The 23,404-nt window shown below is 37.6% G+C and overlaps 1 protein-coding gene across 1 annotated transcript; it reads right to left on the bottom strand.

Annotated features, from left to right (window-relative positions):
• Window positions 1–1,148: 1,148 nt before the first annotated feature.
• Window positions 1,149–23,341, bottom strand: TKFC (triokinase and FMN cyclase). The gene is made up of 17 exons (XM_026720105.2): window positions 22,812–23,341; window positions 19,361–19,550; window positions 19,075–19,185; window positions 18,817–18,998; window positions 17,399–17,477; window positions 16,573–16,662; window positions 16,431–16,465; window positions 16,274–16,358; window positions 15,261–15,350; window positions 13,028–13,144; window positions 12,542–12,661; window positions 11,233–11,370; window positions 10,010–10,116; window positions 9,571–9,674; window positions 9,180–9,213; window positions 2,234–2,323; window positions 1,149–1,783 (listed from the first exon to the last, which is right to left on the bottom strand). The coding sequence occupies exons 1-17, from the start codon at window positions 22,815–22,817 to the stop codon at window positions 1,625–1,627; spliced, it is 1,737 nt and encodes a 578-aa protein (XP_026575890.1). The 5' UTR covers window positions 22,818–23,341; the 3' UTR covers window positions 1,149–1,624.
• Window positions 23,342–23,404: the final 63 nt, after the last annotated feature.

Here is a 23,404-nt window from a genome sequence, read left to right as displayed (position 1 = left end):
TATTTACCTTGTCTAAATCTTAGAAGGATATTTCCTTTTGCTTTTACATTTTAAAATAAGATGCTTGGCTCCAAAATAGCTGAAAAATGTCTCGAAACAAAGTTAATTTAAAGGTTTTATTTAGAAATAATCAGACAATGAATAAAATCTTACGTATATTTATTCTTCTACATTCCTTTCAAAAAATTTCCTTAACACCATTAAGTTTTTTTCCAATTTAAATACAGGTAATTTAAATACGGGTAATTAATTATAATTTTGCACCTAGTTTTCATTCTGGTTATATTGAATGAGTTCTTGATCATATTATTAGCAAAATATTTTAAAATGGTGCCTGCAGTTACTTGAATGAAATAACTTTGGGGTTTGTGGCAGATCATATTACCTTTACAAACATCGATCCTTGGCTATCAGATAAATATACCTGATAATTTCTTTCAATCTAAACTATAATGCATTCTTTGTATAGCTAAATAGACAGACAATCTTGAAAAACTCTTTGCAAATAATCCCATTTATGAAACTCTCGAAAGAGAGGTCTGGTTGCCAAGCTTCCTTTAATGTTATCTAAGTACTAGCTAAACATTACTAGCGGAGTACATTTTAATTGGTTGTATAACAGTTGAAGCATATTGCCCAGAAGGTAAGCAGTTCAAAAATCCTGATCTAGATTTATGATCTCTTGTACCCAAAGAGGATCCTTGTAACTATAAGAATGATGAGTTACTGCCAAGGCTAAAGGCAGATTATTTCAACTATGAATATATAGCAATATTCATCTGCCTTTAGCCTTGGCAGTAACTCATCATTCTTATAGTATATGCAAGATAAGTTAGATTGAAGTGTTCCATATTTATATAAGCTGTATTGCATGCAAAGAAATATGCAGTAGTTTAACAAGTGTGATGATTGCCCGTATGAAATGATGGGGCTTTCTGTGCTCCTAAATCAGGGTACGTCAGGAAATGAATTTAACTAGTCAAGAATCTTGTTTCACTCAGTGGCCAGCGACATCCCTATGCAAAATCAGCAGACAAGGAGCAAAACAGCATCTGCTTTGGTCAACCACTCTTTAGAGATATATATGTCAATGTATCAATTTCAGCAGTTCTAGTTGTTGTTTTTTAAAAAAATATCTAGACTCCTAGTCATTGTTTATGAAGTATTTTATAAAGTTTCTGGCATATTTATACACCTGGTATCTACAGTTAGAAGATCTTTGCATACATTTTACTTAGTTGTTCAAGCTATATTGCTACAATATTGTTTGAATGTACTATTACATAGTTTCAGCAAAACTTAAAACACCTCTTGTATACAGTGAAGAAATGCAGCACATAAAAACAACTTGAACAACTTGAAGAGAGGACCCTGCAACAGCCAAAATCCAAAAAGCATGAAGAAAACAGACCCAAATATATAAACACAACTCGGTTCTCAAGCCTTACATTTCAAGAACACTGCCAAATGATGTGCAGGAAAGTTTTGTAAGTTAAAATAAACCTTGTCATGCCAAAAGTACCAGGATTTAGTAAGTCCTGCATAGCAGGGATAAAATAGCGATGGAACATTTAAACTAGTATTAAAATTAAGGTTTATATTAAGGAAGAATATCACGAAGTTACTATGGTTTAGCCTCCAACCCTTCCAACACTGCCCGGAGAATGGCTGCAGTTGCTACAGCACCAGGATCAGGCTGTTCTAGCTGAGCTGAGCTGATATAACTGGCTCTGCCTGCAGAAGCTTCCATATTCTTTGTAGATTCAGCAGCAGCCTCTGCCTTCTGGAGAAAAAAACCAACATAAATTTGTTCTTTATACAGATATAATACCCAAAATTTCACATCTCTATTTGTAAACACAGACATCATTTGAAGTTTAGACTTCTTTTTTGTTGCTACAGTCTTTAATGTGCTTATAGCTTTTGATTATTGATTTTAAATGCTTGAGGATTTTAGGTGATTATCAAAGTACAAACCTGGAGGCAAGAAGAATTTTTTAAACAGTTCCTTTCTAAGAGCTGGCAGAAAACAATGCCAATTCACGCCTTGCCTAACCTGGACCGAATCCCCTTTCCAAAAGGCTCCAAAGTCTTAGCCTCATATATCTGTTCGTATGCCTTGAAGAAGCACTTCTCCAATAAAGAAATAGAAAGAAAACTGCATGTTCCTCATCTTTGCTCTCGTTATGCAAAAGTTATTAACTTTGAATTGCATGTATGCTAATAAACTCACGTTTACAGCCTTGGACAGAACCTGCATCAGATCAGCCTTTGGGGTCTTCAAAGCTTTGAGTTCTTTTGCAGCAGCCCAGAGTGAATCCAACTAGGCAACAAATGAGGAATATTAGACAAACAATAGTGGCAAGATGTACTATTCTTTACTGGACAGGAACTGAACCTTTGAAGCAAATTCCCAGGATTTGCTATAATTGATAAGAATTCCAAACATTTTCAGTTGGAAGTGCTGGCTCTGACAGACAGGGAAAATGCCAAGCAGAAGGGAAAGGGGAGAGAGAAAAATGCTGTACAGATAGTCCTCAGGTTACAATAACCTCAGTCTCTGCAGGTCATCAAGCAGAAAGTCCCAGAAAAAGGAGCATGGGAGATCTTGGGAAGGCTGCACATGGGTCCAGGGAATGCTGTGGGCAGGAGAAAAAGCAGCAGGAATGCCCTGTGACCTTTCCTGCTGGTTTCCCCACTGATTTTGCTTGGTAGAAGCCAATAGAGAACATCACAAATAACTTGGCCCACCTTGGCAGCAGTGGGAGGAAGATGTTAAAGGTCAGCTGGGGTGGCAGGAGTAGATGGCAGAGTAAAGGGCAGCCTGAAGGGCAGAGATGGGGAAAGATGGGAAGGGAGCTGAAGCAAATGCTATGGTCATAATTGCAGGTGAGCTGCTAAGTGCCCAATTTTGATCACCTAACTAGGACCATTGCAATGGAACTTTGACGACCGGTCATAACTACCATTCCTTCAGCACTGTTGTAACTTTAAATGGTCACCAAATTGATCATAATCTAAGGACAGCCTGTGTACATGTAAAATTACTTATATGAGGCTATAATTACAAAACTATAGCATATTGTTGGGTATATGGATACACCAACCAGGTTTGGGTTGAATAAATATGTAAACCTAGGTTTAAGTGTCTTGTAGCTTTAAGCACAAGAAACTGCAATGTCATTGTGGGTGCGGTTGCAGGCAGTAATAAAGGTAGGAAGGGAAACGTAATAGACCTGGCTTCTGGATGCACCTGGTTCTGTTCCTGGTCTGCTGCCTGCTGGAACGTCTATCTGCTTACTCTTGGAGGCTACTGTGCCAGATACCTTTTGGACTGTTTACTTGGTGAGCTGTGGATTCAGCGTTGTCTTTGAGATAAAGGTATCGGGAGGAGAAGATTTACAAGCAGATAAGGACATTGTATTTACTGTTAATGGACTTGATAACTGGATGGATATACTGGATAATGATATATGGACTGAATGACACTTCTTAATCTCTGTGTGTACTAAATAACTATTTTAAAAACCACAAACAGTGTTTTTGTCTCCAGTGTGTGTATACTCTTGGGCCCACTCTCTCTCTCATTTGCCTGCCTGGCTTGACTGCTGCTGCATACTCTGCTTGGGGGTTTATCCCCAAACACTAACATTGGTTATGGGCCCAGCAGTGCGCACAGTCTAACTAACCAGGATATAGCAGTGAGAGTTGGTGTGAGTTGCACATTACTGTAAATACAAACTGTTTGTTAAATAGTTATTTTTCACAAGAGCAATGGCACAAGTAAATTTGCCACATCTGTCCATGATATCCAGACTAGATGGAACAAACTATGTTTCATGGTCAATGAAATGTAGTTTACTTCTACGAAGAGAAGGTTTGTGGAACATAATTACAAACCCACCAGATGTATCTAATTTAAATCCTAATGATGAAGAGGATTATAAACTGATACAGGACTATGAACGAAAGAATGAACAGGCTTTGTGCATCATAGGTCTCACTCTGACCAGCAACTCATTCATATCCGTGGAGTGGAAAATGCTGCAGACTGCTGGGATAATCTCAAAAGGATTTATGTTCGAGACAGTGTAGGAGCTCATATCAATCTTACACGGAAGCTGTTTAGAACACATCTTGAGAAGAATGGAGACATGTTAACTCATTTAAACTGTATGAAAAGCATTTTTCAAGAATTACAAGAAAAAGAGCTTATTTTTAATGAGTTGCAACAAGTATACATCATATTGTCTTCTTTGGATCGAAGCTATGATGATTTTGTGACTGCATTAGAGGTATTGCCAAAAGACAGTTTATCAGTAACTGAGATTACCGGCAGGCTATTAGAAGAAGCCAGAAGAAGGTTTGAACGTGACCAGCTGAGAGAAGATAAGCCTAATAAAGCAGAGAAATTATCTTCAAAGCTGGAAAGAAACCAGCTGTGTAAAGTAAAGCACCCGGAAGAAGAGAATTTATCTTCAACGGCATACACAATTAAAAAGTGTTTTAATTGTGGAGGCAGAGGACATTTGGCAAGATTCTGCAGAAAAGGAAAAAGCCAGAATGTAAAAGAAGCCAAAGAAATCCTTTGAACTGGCCATGTTTGGCAATTGTGATATGAAGAATGATTTATGGGTGGTGGACAGTGGTGCATCCCACTGCATCACGAGAGATAAGACAAAGTTTACAAAAATGTCTACAAGCTCTCAAAGTATATCACTCGCAAATGGTTGGCACCTCAAGGCCAAGGGTGAAGGTATTGCTTATTGTCCATGTTTAAACCAGAATATAAAAATGTTGTATGTACCACAGTTAAAAATGAACTTACTTTCTGTAAGAGTATTAGATAAACTAGGATATGTAGTTACATTTAAGAATAATAAGTGCATACTGGAAAGAGACGGCAAAAAGGTAACTGCAGCTTTAAATGGAACATTGTATGTCTTACATGACAGTAAGAAAGGGGAGGCACAGACTGTATTTAATAATATCAAGCCTCATGATGAATGTATCCATTTATTGCATAGGCGTTTGGGACATGTGAATTTTAAAATGCTAAAACGTACAGTAGAGTTATCTGAAGGAATAAGGTTAAAACCCTGTGATAAGTATTTGCGTTGTAATGTCTGTTGTGAAGATAGGTCCTAAGAAACCCAGTATGGGGGGTGCTCGATATATACTGAGCATTATGGACCATTACTCTAGATATGGGTTTTGCTACCTAATGAAAAGCAAAACTGAAACATATCAACATTTCTTCAACTGGTTAAAGTTTGCTGAAAGAAAAACCAAACGGCAACTTATAACCCTGGTGACAGATAATGGCACGGAATTTGTTAATAGCAAATTCCAGAATAGATTAAAGGCAGCTGGAATAGCTCATAAGACATCTGCACCATACAGACCACAGCACAATGCATATATTGAAAGGCGAGGCCAAACTCTGCAGGCAATGACCCGTACTATGTTAACTGATTCTGGGTTACCTGATTCTTTGTGGGGGGAGGCCACAATGTGTGCTAATCATTTATTAAATAATGTGGTTAACTCAACTACTGGTGAAATACCATTCACCATGTGGCATGGCAGGAAGCCTGATCTGAGTTACCTGCACACATTTGGTGCACCAGCATGGGTGCATATCCCTACACAACTCAGGCGTAAAGGGCAACATAGAGCTAAACAATTTTTCTTCGTTGGTTACCAAGCTAACCATAGGGCATATAGATTTTGGGAGAAAGGCACATCTAAGGTGTTATGTAGTGCTAATGCCCAATTTCTAGAGCACGTAGGATGGGATAAGTTAGAGCAGGATAACAATAACGAAGTGATTATTGAATCATACAGAAATCCCATTAAGTATCCCTGTAACTTTAAAAATAATGTAAAGGAAGAAGTACAGGAAGAAGTACAGCCCCTAGAGGAAGAAATAGCTGAAGATGAGGAACAGGTAGTAACTCAACCAAGCCCAGTAATACCCAGAAGGACTACACGTATTTCTAGACCGCCTGATAGATACCAGGCTAATACAGTGTGCCAGGAAAATAGAATCCCAAATACTGTGGATGAGATTAAAAGATATCCTTCTAAAGAGAAAGAAAATTGGTATGCAGCTATCAATAAGGAATTACAATCATTGAAGGATATGCAAGTTTATGAAAACGTGAGATTACCTAGTAATGAAAAACCCATTGGCTGCAGATGGATTTTTAAAATAAAAACAGATAAAGATGGAAACACAATCCATAAGGCAAGGTTAGTAGCCCAAGGCTTTAGACAAAGTGCAAAAGACTATGATGAAGTATTTGCACCTAGTCTGAAAGCAGCAACTTTAAGGGCAGCATTAGTGTGGGCAGCAAGCAAGCAATATATAGTTAACCATTTAGATGTGGAAACTGCTTACTTGCATGCTCCACTAAGACATACTGTTTATATGAAAAGGCCTAATGGATTTAAAGGAGACAATAATAATGATAATGATTGTTGGTTATTAAAGAAGAGCCTCTATGGTCTTAAGCAATCGGGCTATGAATGGAACCAGTATATTGTGAAGGAACTGAACAATATAGGGTTTAAAGCTGGTTTAGCCGACTCATGTCTATTTAAGAGAGAAAAGAATGGGAAAATATCATTATTATTGTTGTTTACTGATGATATTGCTCTGATAACTAAGACTAATGATGAAGCAAATGAAATAATTGCATCATTAGCCAAGAAAATAAAAATCAAGCAATTAGGTGAGATAAAGAGATATCTAGGATTGAATATACTGAGAACACAGAAAGGTTTTAAGATATCTCAGGAAGATAAGATATCTAAATTGCTGATAGATTATAAGATGGAACTTTGTAAGCCTGCAAAGACTCCAATGAGTCAGGATATTTGCAAAATGGATACTCAAAGTCCCAAATGTGATAAGGCATTATATCAATCTTTGATTGGTAGCTTATCATATATTAGCAATTGGTCAAGGCCAGATATTGCTTTTAGTATTAATCAGCTGGCACGACACAATAATGATCCGCTTCAATGTCACTGGATAGCATTGAGAAGAATCCTAAGATATCTTAAAGGAACATTACACCATGCACTGTATTTAGAACCAAAAGGTGATCTCATATTGAGTGCTTATGCAGATGCTAGTTTTGCAGCAGAAAGAGATACTAGAAAGTCGACTTCAGGAACAGCCATAATGCTGGGTAAGACATTAATAGGCTGGAAGTCTATAAGGCAACAGCATATAAGTTTGTCTACTATGGAGGCAGAATTCTCCTGTTTATCTTTATTGTGTACTGAGTTGATTATGTACAAACAAATGTTGAAGGATATGGGTATAACTGTACATTACCCTATAGTTGTACATGAAGATAATCAGGCAGCAATTCAAATGGCCACTAATATTGCAGTTAAAACGAGAAGTAAACATACAGATTTGAGGTATCTTAATGTAAGACAATCTGTACAGAGTAAATTGATACAGCTGGAGTACTGCATGTCGGAGGACAATGTAGCTGATCATTTTACTAAAGCCCAAGGTGCCATTAAGCATCTAGAGAGTTGTGAAAAATATGGGTTTAAAATGTAAAGGCATTACATATTTATGTCACCCAAAAGGGGAGAATGTTGGGTATATGGATACACCAACCAGGTTTGGGTTGAATAAATATGTAAACCTAGGTTTAAGTGTCTTGTAGCTTTAAGCACAAGAAACTGCAATGTCATTGTGGGTGCGGTTGCAGGCAGTAATAAAGGTAGGAAGGGAAACGTAATAGACCTGGCTTCTGGATGCACCTGGTTCTGTTCCTGGTCTGCTGCCTGCTGGAACGTCTATCTGCTTACTCTTGGAGGCTACTGTGCCAGATACCTTTTGGACTGTTTACTTGGTGAGCTGTGGATTCAGCGTTGTCTTTGAGATAAAGGTATCGGGAGGAGAAGATTTACAAGCAGATAAGGACATTGTATTTACTGTTAATGGACTTGATAACTGGATGGATATACTGGATAATGATATATGGACTGAATGACACTTCTTAATCTCTGTGTGTACTAAATAACTATTTTAAAAACCACAAACAGTGTTTTTGTCTCCAGTGTGTGTATACTCTTGGGCCCACTCTCTCTCTCATTTGCCTGCCTGGCTTGACTGCTGCTGCATACTCTGCTTGGGGGTTTATCCCCAAACACTAACACATATGCCCCTGGAGATTTAATATTTAGTATATATTTAATACAGTCTTGCCATGTAGAATTTCAGCAAAAAATTTAACTGAAAAAAACAGTACAGGGAAATCTTTGAAATATCTATTGCCAGCATAAATATTATGGTCTGCATAGTTCAAATGTACAGTTTGTGATGTATAGTACCCAGAACTCAAATGCTTTTATACAGATCAAAAAGGAACTTGGGAGCCTGGAAATGTGACTAAAAGCAATATATGCACTGAAGAAAAGAGGACATCTGTAGAAAACACAGAAATAATGTATTAGAAACATGAATCTTAGCTTTCTATAAGAAAGATCACAAAAGCAGGCCCAAACTCACTGAAATAGGCAGAAATCCATTTCTGACATCCAAACTAGTTTTCAATGTTTAATTATCCTTTATCTCCATGCCCTTTTTTTCCTCCACTATCTCCAACAATGACAACAATTATAAAACTAATAATGGTTGTTAATGGATTAAACTAATGACTCTGAGGGGGCTAGTTTCATCTTGGAATGTTAAGCACACTCCAGGGAGCTGTAGTGGTGCAGTGGTTACAATGCAGTATTGCAGGCTAATTCTGCCCACTGCCAGGAATTCGATCCTGACTGGCTCAAGGTTGACTTAGCCTTCCATGCTTCTGAAGTGGGTAAAATGAGGGCCCAGATTGTTTGAGGCAATATACTGACTTTGTAAACTGCTTACGAGAGGACTGTAAAGCACTGTGAAGCAGTAAATTAAATCTAAGTGCTATTGATATTGCTAATCCTCCAGAAGTGATGACCACTCCCCAATGTCCATAAAGTCCCCTCATAGCTGTAAATAATCCCATTAATGACTCTACTAGCATTAAGTACATCACAAATGTTATAATCTGCAATTAGTATCACTAGTGAAGGAAAGAAAATATGGCTGCCATCATGGTACTAACAGAAGAAACTCAAAAACAATAAGGATAATAGGATAAATTTCTTACCATGGTTCTGTCTCCTGGTACAGCTCCTCCATACCTGTCAGAGGAAATATTTAATAGTATAGTTTCTACAATATGTGTGGGTGTACAGCTCCATGAACCTTGTACTCCATGGGTAGTTCATATAGCATATTTGTAAAAGTTGCCCTTGCTTAGGCAAGCAATGAAACAAAGCAATAGAAAATATTGTAGTTTGGAGGAGCTGGGAGCCATAATAACAAGATGATGAAACAAAGTGACTGGGATCACATTATATACATGAATATGGTATTTCCTCACAGCAGTCCTGCTTTACTTTCTATAAAAATGATGCCACTCTTACATGTGAAAACACATAAAATGTTATCAAATAATAAAGGAACAGTTCATCAGCCATAATTAGAGTTATACTCACCGCATAATAGCCTCTATTCCAGCATCCATCGCTAAGGACCAGGCTGCTAAGTCATCATCAGTCTGCAGAGGCTGAGCAGCTGCTGTCAGAAATAATCCATAGAGCTGCAAATGAAATAAATGTATTCTAAGTATTTGCTGAGTTCTACATTACATGACTTAAATTAAAAAAGGGAAAATTGCACATATAGAATTTCATGATTACAAAATATAATATCTTGTTCTGTACATTCTTCCATCCACCTGATATCTTTAGATCTAAGAAGTTCTCAGTTTTTCCAATTTATAAAGTAGTACGTTGTTTATTGTAGTCAATTAAACTAGACATCTGACTCAACTATAATCTGAGTGTTTCATTCTTCTGTCAGTTTTTCTAAAAGGTAACCTTATTATAAATACAAATTTTCAACTAACAGCTAATCCACTTGGCCAACACTCACCGCTCCTGAAGAGCCTCCCATCTTTTCCAGGAGCAACTTGGCTAGTGAAGAGAACAGTTGGGAAGGTCGCTGAGGCAGAGGTTTAGCATCTAGCCAATTCTGGATTGCTGTGAAGCAATACTTATGGTTAGACATGATAATCTTCCAGCTGGCACTCATTTTCTATTTTTTTTTTAAACCTATTTATAAGCAACAAGTTCCAAGAAGTGCTATTAAACAGGAAACTTATCAGATTTATAAAACAGCTGTCCTGACATTCATGATTTGGTATGGTAATTTACACAGTACCCAGGAGAAAGATGCAAAAATACTCCAGAAGCAGGCAACTTTTGATTGCCTTTTTCGTCCCAGATTGTATTCAACCACTGACACCCCTGAGAATTCATTTAACAACAGAATCAGAAAAGAATTTATGGAGCTCATGATTGAACTGTGGAGTCTTTGATGGTTTCTGAACTTTGTTGTTTGCTTCCAGATGTTTCACTACCCAACTAGGTAACAGCCTCAATGATATTACCTAGTTAGATGATGAAACATCTGCAAGAAAACCATCAAGCTCAGAGAGTTACCAAGGATTCCAGAATCAGTAAAAAAAATTAAAATCTTTTCTTTCAAACTATTAATCTTGATGTATCCATAATGCAAAATTCAGAGAATATATTATCTCTAATGCTCATATTCACTACATTGTTTTTGTTTTAAAGAAAACAGCACTAATACCCAAAGCTAGTTTGAATTATGAATACCTCAATAATTTGTTTTGCTCACTTGCAAGATCTATCATTTTTGGTCTGTATCCCGTCTTCATCCTTCCACCCCAATTTGCCCTTTATTTAAATACAACAAACATAAATTCTATTGTGTTTAGGCTCTATTTATGACATTTACTATTTCTCTAACCCCTCCTCCCCACTCAATCTAGTTTAGTTTGGAAGAAAGCGTTACTCTTTTGGGCATACAGCTTAAACCTTAGTTGAAATTCTCTCATTTTTATCAAACACAAAAAAGTTAAAATTTGTTCACGCTTCACAACCTAAAATATAGCTGCCTCTATAGCCTTAGCTATGGTTAGGGTATTTCATGCTTTCATTTCTCTAACTAAAAATGAGCCAAATTTTACAAAAGAGCTCAATGGAATTCAACACTGGATTTTTAAAGAAGTCCAAGGTCGCCAGGTGATATAAGTTAACTCCAAGGCTTAAGAGTATGATAAGAGAACTAACCAATGGCAGCCTGTGCATGTGTGTTGCCACAATCTCCATCACCTGCGGCACGGTCAAGATCATTGAGTTGTTCCTGTAGGCTAAGCATTTTAGAGCACACGCACTCCAGAATCAATCTCATGTGAGGAGAAGATGGCACTACAAGGAATGGAAACTATTACTTATTTTGTTACAATAATGGTGAAGTTTCACAAACTCTGTTTTATGGAAGTACCAATATTGCTATTCATCTCTGTTTCTTGTGAATATATGTATAAAAATATAAAATTAAACACCACAGATCACTTAACCAAACTGATCACTTTATCAGGAAGTTAAAGAAAGTTAAGTCTGTACTGGATGACTTATAAGCTACTTGATGAATGATGAAAAAGTAGAACATTTGTGATAATTCACTGAAAAATTCTTGGGTTTCAAATGAAGCGACCTGAATATTCTGCATGTTTGTTCTATGATAATTCTCAAGTTTTGCAATATTGTAGAGACTTAAAATGATAAAATGAATGTGTGTGATTGCCCCATATTAAAAAAAACTATTTCATTAGATGTAGAGTTAGGCAAGAAATAAATATTTTTAATAACTCTTAATCTATATATTAAACAAAACAAAAACTGTACAATTTAGTAAATAACTCTGTTATATTGGAAATAAACAACCATGCACCAAAACCCCAAACCCAATTTCAAACCTTATTCTTTAATGGGAAGGATAAATTTGATTTCTAACTCTATCTTAATCAGCTTAATCAGAACATTGGAAAACCCGAAGTAGCTTTTGGCTCTCACACAGAAGATAAAAATCACAGACCACCTTTTTTCCGCCTTCCCCTTCAATGTAATTCCCTCTGAAGAATGAGCATCAGTTAGAGGTTTGGATATCAGCCTTATACTCTCCAGACAGAATTGCAATTCTTTTGAAAGGAAAATGTGGTATATTAATTAAAACAAAAATAAAAATCATTCATCCAGAGTACTGGAACTAGACAGATGCAAGAAAAGTACTCTGGCAATTTCCCACAAACTAAAATACATGTAATCTGTCTGTTCGAAGTCACAAAAATATTAGGAGGCTAGGCTCAAGTATACATGGAAAAGAGAACAGAAGTCAATGCAAGACTTAGTGACTTGCACACACCCCTTTAATTAATCCTATTTGTCCAATCATGGTATAATGATGCCTCAGGTCTTTTATCTCCATCCTGTGTCTCTACCATTACCTGGGTGGAAGCCTTGATCAGTCTCAGTTGATGACATGAACCCAATAAAGCAGAAATTCCATTGTAGCTATAACAGATGTTTCAGACTGTACCTTTTGCTGGATCAGGTTCTTCTTCCTTAGAACACTCTTGGGGTACTACCCTCTGTCTTTTCTGTCTTGTCACAGACATCCTGACAGGTTTTGACCAGGCAACAGCTGTAGTATCTGAATCTAGGAATTTAAATTAAATATTGTAGACAACAATTGAAGAGTTTCACATTCATGAAAGAACATAAACAAATGAATTGTTGAGAATTCCCACCATTTTTTCTGTATAAAATAGAAACACACTTGGGAACAATCCCCAAATAATCAAAACCATCATAATAGAAATGGAGAGCTAGCTAAGATACTATTTAAAATAAAAAAGATACAGTACACCATTGAACATGCTAGTTATGTATCTGCATTATGCATGCTCATGTCAAAAATACCATTTTGAACTGATGGTTCCACAGACATATTCTGATCAATTAACTCACAATTTACTTTTCCTAATAAAATAGTGGGAAGAAAGCCAATATCTAAGAAAATTACCAAGGAGGATCAAGAGTTCTTCATCCACTTGGAGAAGTGTAAGGGAGACACCTGCCATTTCCAATGCAGTCATAAAGGATCCAACATAAGTCCGGGCAACATGAAAACCTCTGCTCTCTGCAATGATGAAGCAAGGAAAACTTGAAGCATTCTTCAGGGTGAAGAACCAAAATGAGAAGGAAAAAGAAGTAACTGTCATGAATGAACCAGATTAAGAAAAATGAAAATTATATCCATTTTAAATAATGCAACGTTTGGGAAAACATGAGAAGGTTAATCTTACATAAGCAACTGAAAAGTAAAGAAACCAGTCCATAAAATTTCCAAAGTGATGTCACTACAAGAGAAAATTAAATACTTGGTTCTTATAAGATTCAAAGACCTCATGAACAGAAATGATTATGAAATGTGGGGTCCTTGGTTGTTTTTTGCAGATGTTTCATTACTCAGCTACGTAACTAGATGGTTGTGGTTATGATCATGGAATGTTTTCAGTATTTTTTTTATAAACACCTCCCTCATCTTCGTATCCAGAAAATAAGGAGGGCTGTGGGGCCTCTAGAACAGCCTGGAGGTAGCGGAACTGCATCAGTAATCCTTTCCCATTTCATGTGAGCCCGAGCCTCTAATTTTTTTCTCCATTCCCAAATAGGAGTAGTCCTACCTGAGGTAAGGCAATATCCATGTCAAATCTATTTACTAAGGCATTTCTAATGGAGCTGAGAAATCTTGGCATAAAAAAAAAATACTGCCGTTGCTAAGATCCCCCATGAAGAACTTGTGCTTAAATTTTGTTATTTGTTTCTGAAGAGTGAATTCAAATTACAAACATCAATTCATTATGAATATACAAAATTCCTATCAGAGATTACTGTAAATTAACACAGATTATCATAAAAATATATTTAGACAAAAAACAAGTAAATATGGTATCACTGATAAAAATATCAGAGTAGTATGGAAGAGAAAAGTAATGTATAGGTATACAAACCACTGCCTACAAATTAGACATTATGAACATTTTCAAAATTTAAAAAGTTCTAGAAAACTTTTTTTTTTTTAAAAAAAGTGGAGAATCTCGCAAGGGCAAACCTGAAATGTGGTGGCATGATTTTCAAGTACAAAAATATGAAAACAAAATTGGGAATGAAGTCCCTGGACACAAGCCTTACCTTTTCTCAGTCTTAAAGTCCTGTCAAATGGAGCCAAAAAGTCTCCCCTCAAACAAAACCCAGAGCAAAATTTCAGCTCCCCCCTTCCTGGTAATCATCACATCACTGAATAGACTTTTGCAAGTTGGGAGGACGAGTTTATCCTCACAACAATGGAAGATATCTACTTTTATTCTACTTGGATGCGAGTTTTGATGGGGAAACATCCAATTATGTTTCTGTGAAGGACAGTTTGAAGAATACATTTTGCTCATTCCAAGGATTGCTGCCTTGGTAATATAATTAACCCTAGGCCAAAATAACAGTTCCTGTATTTTCTCCCTTCCTTTATATAGATATTCAATTATTTGCCTGGAAAAAGCTTCATGCTGATCTAAACATTACAGATTGATTTATGATGCAGCTGAATCCCAGTTTCTGCCCAGGTTATATTTTCATTCCTATCAACATTACCTATATACTACTAAAACTATGATTCCTATAACCTCTAATGGGGCAAAATGATATACCATAGGACAAAATGGTTTGAACGAAGATATCTCAAATGAGTTGACTCAGAGAATATGTCCAAAATCCGGGACCCTTGACTCCCATGGAATTGAAATCTGGTAAATTTTATAAAACATGGTATAACATAAACATTATCATAAAGTAATTTATGATATAATAAAATGTCATAAAGTATTTCCTGCGCTGATATTTGACTGTGTAATATAGTTCAACATGAGCTATTTTCAAGACAGATACAATATCTCTGAATGTATCCCAATATTTCCAATTAAAGGAATGCAGGTAAAGAAATATGGTAAGGTAGTATCTCTGAAATGATAACCTGATGGAGCACGTTGTCTAGCTATTTCAAAATAGGATTTGTGTATTTATTAAATTAAATCTTAATGTTAAGTTAATAAATGTACCCAAAAGATCTTGGCTGTTTATGACAATGACTTTAATCCCAAGTAATTAAAGCAGAGGTATGCAAAGCATTCAAAGGTGTGAACACTTTGCTGATAGCTGGATGTTTTTTTCATTTACCCTACTTTCAATTAAAAAAAACTTACCGAGAGAACAAACAGCAGATCCAGCTACTATATTCAACTCAAGATATGATAATCCGCCCAGGTTGTTCACTACCAAGACCACAGAAGAATCTGAAAGCCAAAGCATATATATATTGGTATAATTGAAAGGTGTTTCAATGGCCTGGAAGGCTAATATAAGTGTAATCTGCAAATATTAATACACAGAGGATGATTTAAGTACATTAGATTTGTACATGTAGTAATGGTAAATAGTCACAACCGTCAAAATACCCCTAGGACTGCTAATCACATACAGGTAATCCTTGACTTACGAATGTTCCCTTTGAGACCATTTGAAGGTACAGTAAAACTTCCAAAAGGTACTTACAATCCAAATTCAAAGTTCTGATGCCCCCCTGCATCATGTGATCGCATTTGGGCTCTTGATATCTTGCATTTATGGCCATCTGCAGCATCCCACGCATTGGGTATGACATTTTTTTTTTTTGCTAGAAACTAGCATTTACTTCCATTCCAAAACAGTTGGCATGGACAACAGCTGGTGTGGCTTGCTTATTGACCACAGTGTTTGCTTAATGACAACAGTGTTCATTTAATAATTGCCACAAAAATGTCATAAAATCAGTTCAGTCATGTCAGCGCTTCGACTTACATCCACGGTGACATATAGATTCCTTATGAGCACTGATGATGTTATCTAGTTTGGGTAATGAATGTCTGCAAGAAAACAAGCAAGCTCAGAGAGCACCAAGGACCCTTTATTTCAACCCTGACCTACAAATATTCTCCTTTAGAATAGAATAGAATTCTTTATTGGCCAAATGCGATTGGACACTTTATTGGTATGGTGACATATGATAGAAATTCCGGGCTCTGGAATTCCTGTAAGTCAAGGAATATCTGTAGTAAATTCACCAAAAATGCTGCTGTTCGGGTAAAAATTTATTACACTGATTACATTAAAAAAAAATTTATCAGTGTCCTTTGAAAAGTTTGGGGAATAATAGGTATATCAGCCCAAAATTACTCACTAGGCCTGAGTTGCACGTGAGAGGCATTGGAAGGGTTGGTCATGTGATCCAGCATTATGTTGACTATCTGATGTGCTGTTGCCATCTGTGAAAATGATACACGTTAGTGGACAAGAATACACTTCTAGGTATGTAAGATGGGTCATAGTCAACTTACCTTCATTCTGCGCACACCTGCTTCACCATGGATTCCTGCAGATAAAGCAAAGTATCTTCAGTTGCTAGTTTCTTTCTTAACTAAAAAAATTGACGTCATTCTAAAGAAGAGGGATAGACAAAAGTGATATACACATTCTTACCTAAACCCAGCTCAAGTTCATCATCTGCAAGCTGGAAGGTGGGTCTGAATCCTGGGACACTGCAGGGGGACAGACTTATCCCAAGAGTGCCTATGCAAATAAAATATATAAAAAGAAAAAATGCAGCTATACCAGATAGCATTCTGCATCAAGGTAAAATAGATTAACGAATATATTTATCATGTTGGAATATGGCACAGAATTTCAAATAGTACCCTAATTCCATTGTGTAGCATGGAATTAGGAGAAAGCTATAGTAGAATAAATACTATTCATACTATAAGACCAAGTATGAATGTATTATACTTACTGCTGCTTTATTTTATTCATCTCAAGAAAAGGTATGCATAATATTTACATTCTATAGTTTTCTCATAAACCCTCTGTCAGAGAACCTAAATCTAAGAGATTATGACTAACCTAAAGTCATCTTTTAATTAATAAGATTTATACCTGGAATTGAAAATCTGGAGTGAGTTATTTCCTTATTCCAATTGCTACTTACTATACATTATCCTTGCTTATCAATCATTTGGTCAGCAACTGTTGAAAATTGTAATGGTGATGAATGAGTGGTACTGTCCTTGAAATTAAGGCTGTTGCACGCCCCTGTGATTGTGATGGAAGTGCTTGGCAACTGGCTTGTACTTATGAATTGCAATGTCCCATGGTCATCTGAATGCCATTTGCATCCCACAAAGCAATGGGGCAGGGAAAGTCACATGTTGTTCTGGTTGGATGGATATAGACAGACAGACAGACAGATATAGGAATGATTTACGTTCAGTCCAGAGACTTATTCTAGAATAGGGAAGTGACTATTTACCCATTGCTCCCACAACAGCAGTAATTCTACGAACAATTTCATTCAGACTGACACCTGCCTCAGCCAATGCTCCAGCCATCTAGATATAAACAGGAAAAAATGTTACGTGGATCCCTCAACATAATGGTTTTAACAGGTCACAATTCAATACTGTACCCCCAAAAGTATGAGATGCTTTTCTCCTAAAAATAAAGGAAAATGCTTGTAAATAAAAGTGTTACGCTGTGATTCAGTGAAAGCACCATCCATTAGAATTTACCTGAAGTCTCTACACTTTATCTCTCCAAGAGTATAATAATTTGCACTGTGAAAATTCAATAATTCCAAGATAGCATACTGTCATTTCAGGATTACATTTGTTAAACAATGGATTTATTTTAATAGGCTTTATTTCCACATACTGCCCCATGGGACAGTCTCAATTTAGTTTCATCTATACTTAAAAATACATGCATTAAGTTCAGAAAACTATTTCCCATTTCATATGTGTAGAATTGTAATTTAAAAGTATATGACAAAAACCCACTACAATTATTAGTTGTTTTAAAATGTAAAAAAGTAATTAATGCAATTAAATTAGATTTTAAATTAGATTTTCTAATGTATCTTGCCTCCAATTTCATTGCTCATACTTCTTGCTCTTTTTGTGTGCTTTGTTCAATGTTGAAAGGAAACAGCATGATAGGTGTGTCTATACTATATGAAAAATTAAGTTTTATTCAGGCAAAAAAGAGCTCATATAAAAAGTAGATTAAATACAAAACTAAAACATTACCAGAAAACTACATTATTTTTATTTTGTTAGTTTTATATGATTATGTGCATTTATCCTCAAAGTAATAATAGTTGGTGATAGTATTATCCTGTTTAGAGTTCTATAGAGAATTGCAGTTATATTTTTAAAAAAATGATATGATATACTCAGTTACATATAATCAGTTACTGAAATACTGTATTTTAAATATCACAATAGTAAAATCTGTACATTTACTGGTAACGTATTTCTTCATTGATTATTTTTCTTTTTTCTGTAGTCATTATTCTGTTTTTCCAAATGCTTTAATAAATTAAAAATAAGAAAGGATTTGCTAAAATGTATGAATCCTTGTAACTATAAAAAACATCAGCAGAAACAATCTAATTAAAAATGTTTTATGTATATTCTCTGAATAATCTCTGTGTTTAAATCTACACAGAACAATTTACAAAGTTTTCTCCATCTTCTCAAAACTAAACGTAGTGGTCAGTCACCAAATACTAATGCTGAAAGATAGCATGTAATGAATAGCAAGCACACATAAGACAAAGTACTTGGCATTATCTAACATTTTTCAATAGAATGTGTAGTTTGCTCTTGTGCAATAAAAGCATAGCCAATGACAATATTTGCCTTCAGATCAAAGATGGATGACTCTTACCTTATGTACAAGTATTGTGCCACATAGGCCTCTCCTGCCAGTCTTTTTCTTGGTTGCAAAGGCAGTATCATCACCAATTATCACCATCTGCACAGAGATACCTTCTGCCTGTGCTTGTTCCAATGCCAGCCCAAAATTCAGGCGGTCTCCTGTATAATTCTTCACTATTAGCAATGTCCCAACTATAAAAGAAAGAATTGAATTGTCTTCTGTTCCTTATCCAGATGGGATGTCAGTTCACCAAAAATACTACCATACCTGCTCTTGCTTGTTTCACAGTCCGAATTGCTGCTAAAATGCTACCCACTGCAGGGGAAGTGAATACTGGACCAGCGACCACTGCAGTGAGCATTCCTCTTCCAATGTATCCTGCGGAAAAATGATAGACAGGATGGTATTGTGTCTACACTTGGAGTATCTTGCATCTTGATTTTTCTATGATTCTACCGAGACTCAACATAAATCAGATAAATGAATCCCAGTCCAAGTCCTCACTTCTTTGTATACAAGACTGAAAAACTTTACAGAAGCCCATTTCACTAACCTGCATGTGCAGGCTCATGTCCTGATCCACCTCCAGAAATAAGTGCAACTTTGCCCTCTATATTCTCTAAGTCAGAACGTATTGCCACTCTATGTCCACTTAGAAGCTGAAGATTAGGATTGCAAGCTACTATTCCAATCAATGAATCATCCGCACAACTCAGAATTGTGTTCACTAGTTTCTTTGTGCCCTAAAATAAGGAGACATAAGAGAGTTCACATATACTCGTCCTTTTACAGAAAGCAATTCCAAATGTATAGCAGCTTAAATCATTTACTTAAATGTCAAAATGAATGATGATTCTTCTGTCACATTTTTACAAAGACGTATACAAATTGTATATGCTACTTGAATAGCACATCTCTTAATGTGCACTATGTACAAAAAGCAAAACATTACACAGCTGCTTATTAATACACACATATAAACCTTGGAAATTATTTCAGGAGAGAAGAATCTCAGGTATTTTATCACTTGAATTTGGACTTAAACAAAATCTTAGAGACTATCCATAAAGAACTATGGTGAACAGAACTAACCACAGAATTCTCTCACAATTACTTTAATTCAATTCTCTAATGAAATTCAATTCAATATTTTTGCTGGAAGTAAAATGGAAGCTGCTTACTATTTCCACCCACAAAGGCTCTCAAAATTACTGAGTTGCCAATAGCAGCTAAAATACAACAAACTTGCTCTCCTACCAAGATGATATTCCGCTTCCTACCAATTGATGACTGATGAGTAACCTATGATTATTGGAAGGAGCGACAATTATTTGTTGCCACTGGGATTGTGGTAGATCATTCAGTGCCAAAATTGCATGATATGCTGTGTAACTGAAACAATTAAATACATTTCTAACATATGTCAACAAACTCGCTCTGGATAATCAGGCATATTACCTATTAGAACAAACTGAGCCTGCCTTTAATAGTATTCTATGACAGCTTTATATAATCTTTATCAAGCTTTTTCCTATCTCTGTCAAGTATATATGCATCAATGTTGAGAAATATGCTTCGTTTAGACCACAGGTTTCCAATCTTTTCTCTACCCGCACCCTTAGAACACTTCTGATATATTCTTGCACCCCTTACAATGTAAATAATTATATGCATATATATGCCCTCATGCCCTAGTCACTTCCCGTCTTGATTATTGCAAAGCGCTCTACAAGGGGCTGCCCTTGAACAGCATCTGGAGGCTCCAGTGCAAAATGCAGTGGCCTGCATGGTTTTGTGCAGACCCTGGTGTGCACGTTTCACCTCTCCTGCGGGAGCTGCATTGGTTGTCCATTTGCTTCCGGGTGCAATTCAAGATGCTGGTTGTCACCTTTAAAGCCCTTCATGGCTTGGGACCAGGTTATATGAGGGACTGTCTTTTGCTGGTCACATCTACCCAACCCATCAGAGCGGGGAGGTAGGGAATGTTGCGGGTCTCATCCCTGATATACCTGGTGGGACCCAAAAGAAGGGCCTTCTCCATGGTAACTCCCTCTCTCTGGAACATCATTCCCCCAGAGATTAATACTCTTCTGGAAGGCACTGAAGACCTGGTTCTCCCAGTGGGCCTGAGGAACCCAGAGTGGGAGGGAGCCCAATTAATGGCTCATGTGAGATGTCAGATGTCTTTTGAATACATCCATACAAAACCAGAACAAATTTGATAGTTGGCTAAGCAGAGTGTTCTAATTGTTCCAAACTCATCTCCTTCCTAGTCATATTAAGGAGAGCAATTGTTAAGTGTTTTCCTGCTGGCTGGTAATTTGGTAATAAGGGAAGAAATAGAGCTCCACCCTGATAATGTCAAGTAGTTCATAAAAATCCCAAAATGTGTCCTACATTTTATAACAGTTGGTTTGTAAAGCATGTGTTCTTTTAGTTATTTTTGTACAACTGGTCAAAATGCTATTATTAAACCATACAATTTGGATTAATCACTGTGTTTGTGATCTGATAACAGAGTAGGCACTCTGTTCTAGTGTTACTGATCTTCCAAGTGTTTTGTAACTGTTAATGTTTATACATAACATGAGTCTGACCCCAAATTGTTGCAATACTATATGTTCCTGTTCTTTGTATGGTTCCTGTTCTTTGTATGGTTTCTTCATTCCATTTTTATTTTACTCCCTTATATCTCCTTCTCATTTATTTTCTACCCATTATTTTCTGATTCCTTTAATATTACCTCTTGCTGCCAGTTGGCTCATTATTTTGCAGTTAACAGTTAAGAATAACCGCTGCAAAAAGATATTCATTAATAAAGGAAATGCAGAAAAAGCAGAATACTGTATTGGAAAAAGCAAGAAATTCAAGTACCATCCATCAGCTGCACCATATGAGCTGGGTTTCTAGTAATTAGTAATACTTCTGGTATTTTAATTTATACACTGCTCCAAGGAAAGAATGGCTAAAGCAATGGTTCTCAGCATGGACTAGATCAGGGGTCCCCAACCACTGGGCCCCGGACCGGTACTGGTCCGTGGATCATTTTCTACTGGGCCGCCGGTTTGCTGGGTGCCGCCATCTTGTTTCGACAAGAAAGTGCTTCCGGGTGAGCTTTTCCGGTTGGAAAGTGGCATTTGGGTCCTGAAGGAATCCTCACGCCTTAGTTTCATTGAAGGGGTGGGGGGGGCTTCGAACGAAGAGCCGTCCTGATGGCGGAGGAGATTAAGAAAGCACAAAAAAGCACAATAAAGGTACAAAGGAGGAGTTGAAGGTGGCAGGGAGAAGCGGGGGACGGCTGGCTGGCCGGTCGCTTGGCTCGCCTTGCCTTGCTATGCGTGCTATGCCGGTACTGGGCCACGGATCATTTTGTGATGCCGGTACCGGGCCGTGGCACAAAAAAGGTTGGGGGCCACTGGACTAGATGACTCCAGGGGAGCCATGCCACTTTTTTTAGGGGCCAAATCAGCATATATTCAGATGGTGAGGCTTTTTTATACTAACGCTAAGAAAGGAGTCACAGAGGTGATGAGGCTCAGAGCAAAAGAAGATTGAGAATTCATGGACTGAAGCATAGAAAACAGAGTTGGAAGGGACTTTAGAGGTCTTTCAGTTCAACCTCCAGCTCAAGCATGAGACCCTATACCATTCTGGACAAGTGGCTGTCCAGTCTCTTCTTCAAAGCCTCTAGGGATGGAGCACCCGCAACCTCTGAAAGTAACCTGCTCCACTGGTTGATTGCTCTCGCTGTTAGGAAATTTCTCCTTATTTCTTGGTTGTTTATCTCTTTGATTAGTTTCCATCCGTTGTTTCTCCTCTTGCCTTCTGGTGCTTTGGAAAATAGGCTGATCCCCTCAAATATTGGAACACGGCTATCATGTTCACCCGGGTCCTTCTTTTCAGTAGACTAGACATATCCAATGCCTGCAACCATTCTTGGTATGTTTTAGCCTCCGTACGTTTTAGCATCCCCGTCTTCTCACCCCCAAATAATCAGGTCTCACCTGCATGACGCCCCAGGTTTCAGTTCTAGAAGCCAGCCAGCCAAGGATCTGGGCGCCTCAATAAGAACCACCTTTCCGACAGAACGGATCGAAGAGCAGGCCGAGCTGAGCTCACGAGGACCCTCCGCGGACTTTGACCAAGAATGCAGATGTTGCGCTGGACCAGAGTCTGAAACACACGCGCGCCGCCTGCCAAGGAGGGGAGGAAGAAGCTCATTGGCAGAGACCAGCGCGAGCTCTGGCAGTTGGCCGTGGGGGTCGCCACGTACTAGGAATACGCTACGCAACGCTAAGGAGGGAACAAGGAGGACCTCGCGCTGGAGGCCAAAGGGGGACGCCCCTCTTCCCCACTCCCCCACCACTCCAGCTGGCGCACACGAGTTTCCCACCGGGCTTTGGTAGGTGCGCACGCACGCGCATAAGATAAGGGCAACACCCGTCCTCCAAAATTCGCTTCCTCCCTTCGGGCCGGAAGAGGGCGCTCTCGCACTGGTACAAAAGACCTTCAATCCTCTCGGCGTGCTCGTTTCCCCGTCGTGCACCGCGCGAACCGGGACGCCGGCGCTCTGGTGCTGGCGGTTTCTCGCTGGTGC

This window comes from Pseudonaja textilis, chromosome 1 (assembly GCF_049901715.1).
Source record: "Pseudonaja textilis isolate UNSWEBS1 chromosome 1, rPseTex1.2, whole genome shotgun sequence".
Classification (NCBI taxonomy): Eukaryota; Metazoa; Chordata; class Lepidosauria; order Squamata; family Elapidae; genus Pseudonaja; species Pseudonaja textilis.
This window is presented reverse-complemented; position numbering and strand designations above follow the sequence as displayed.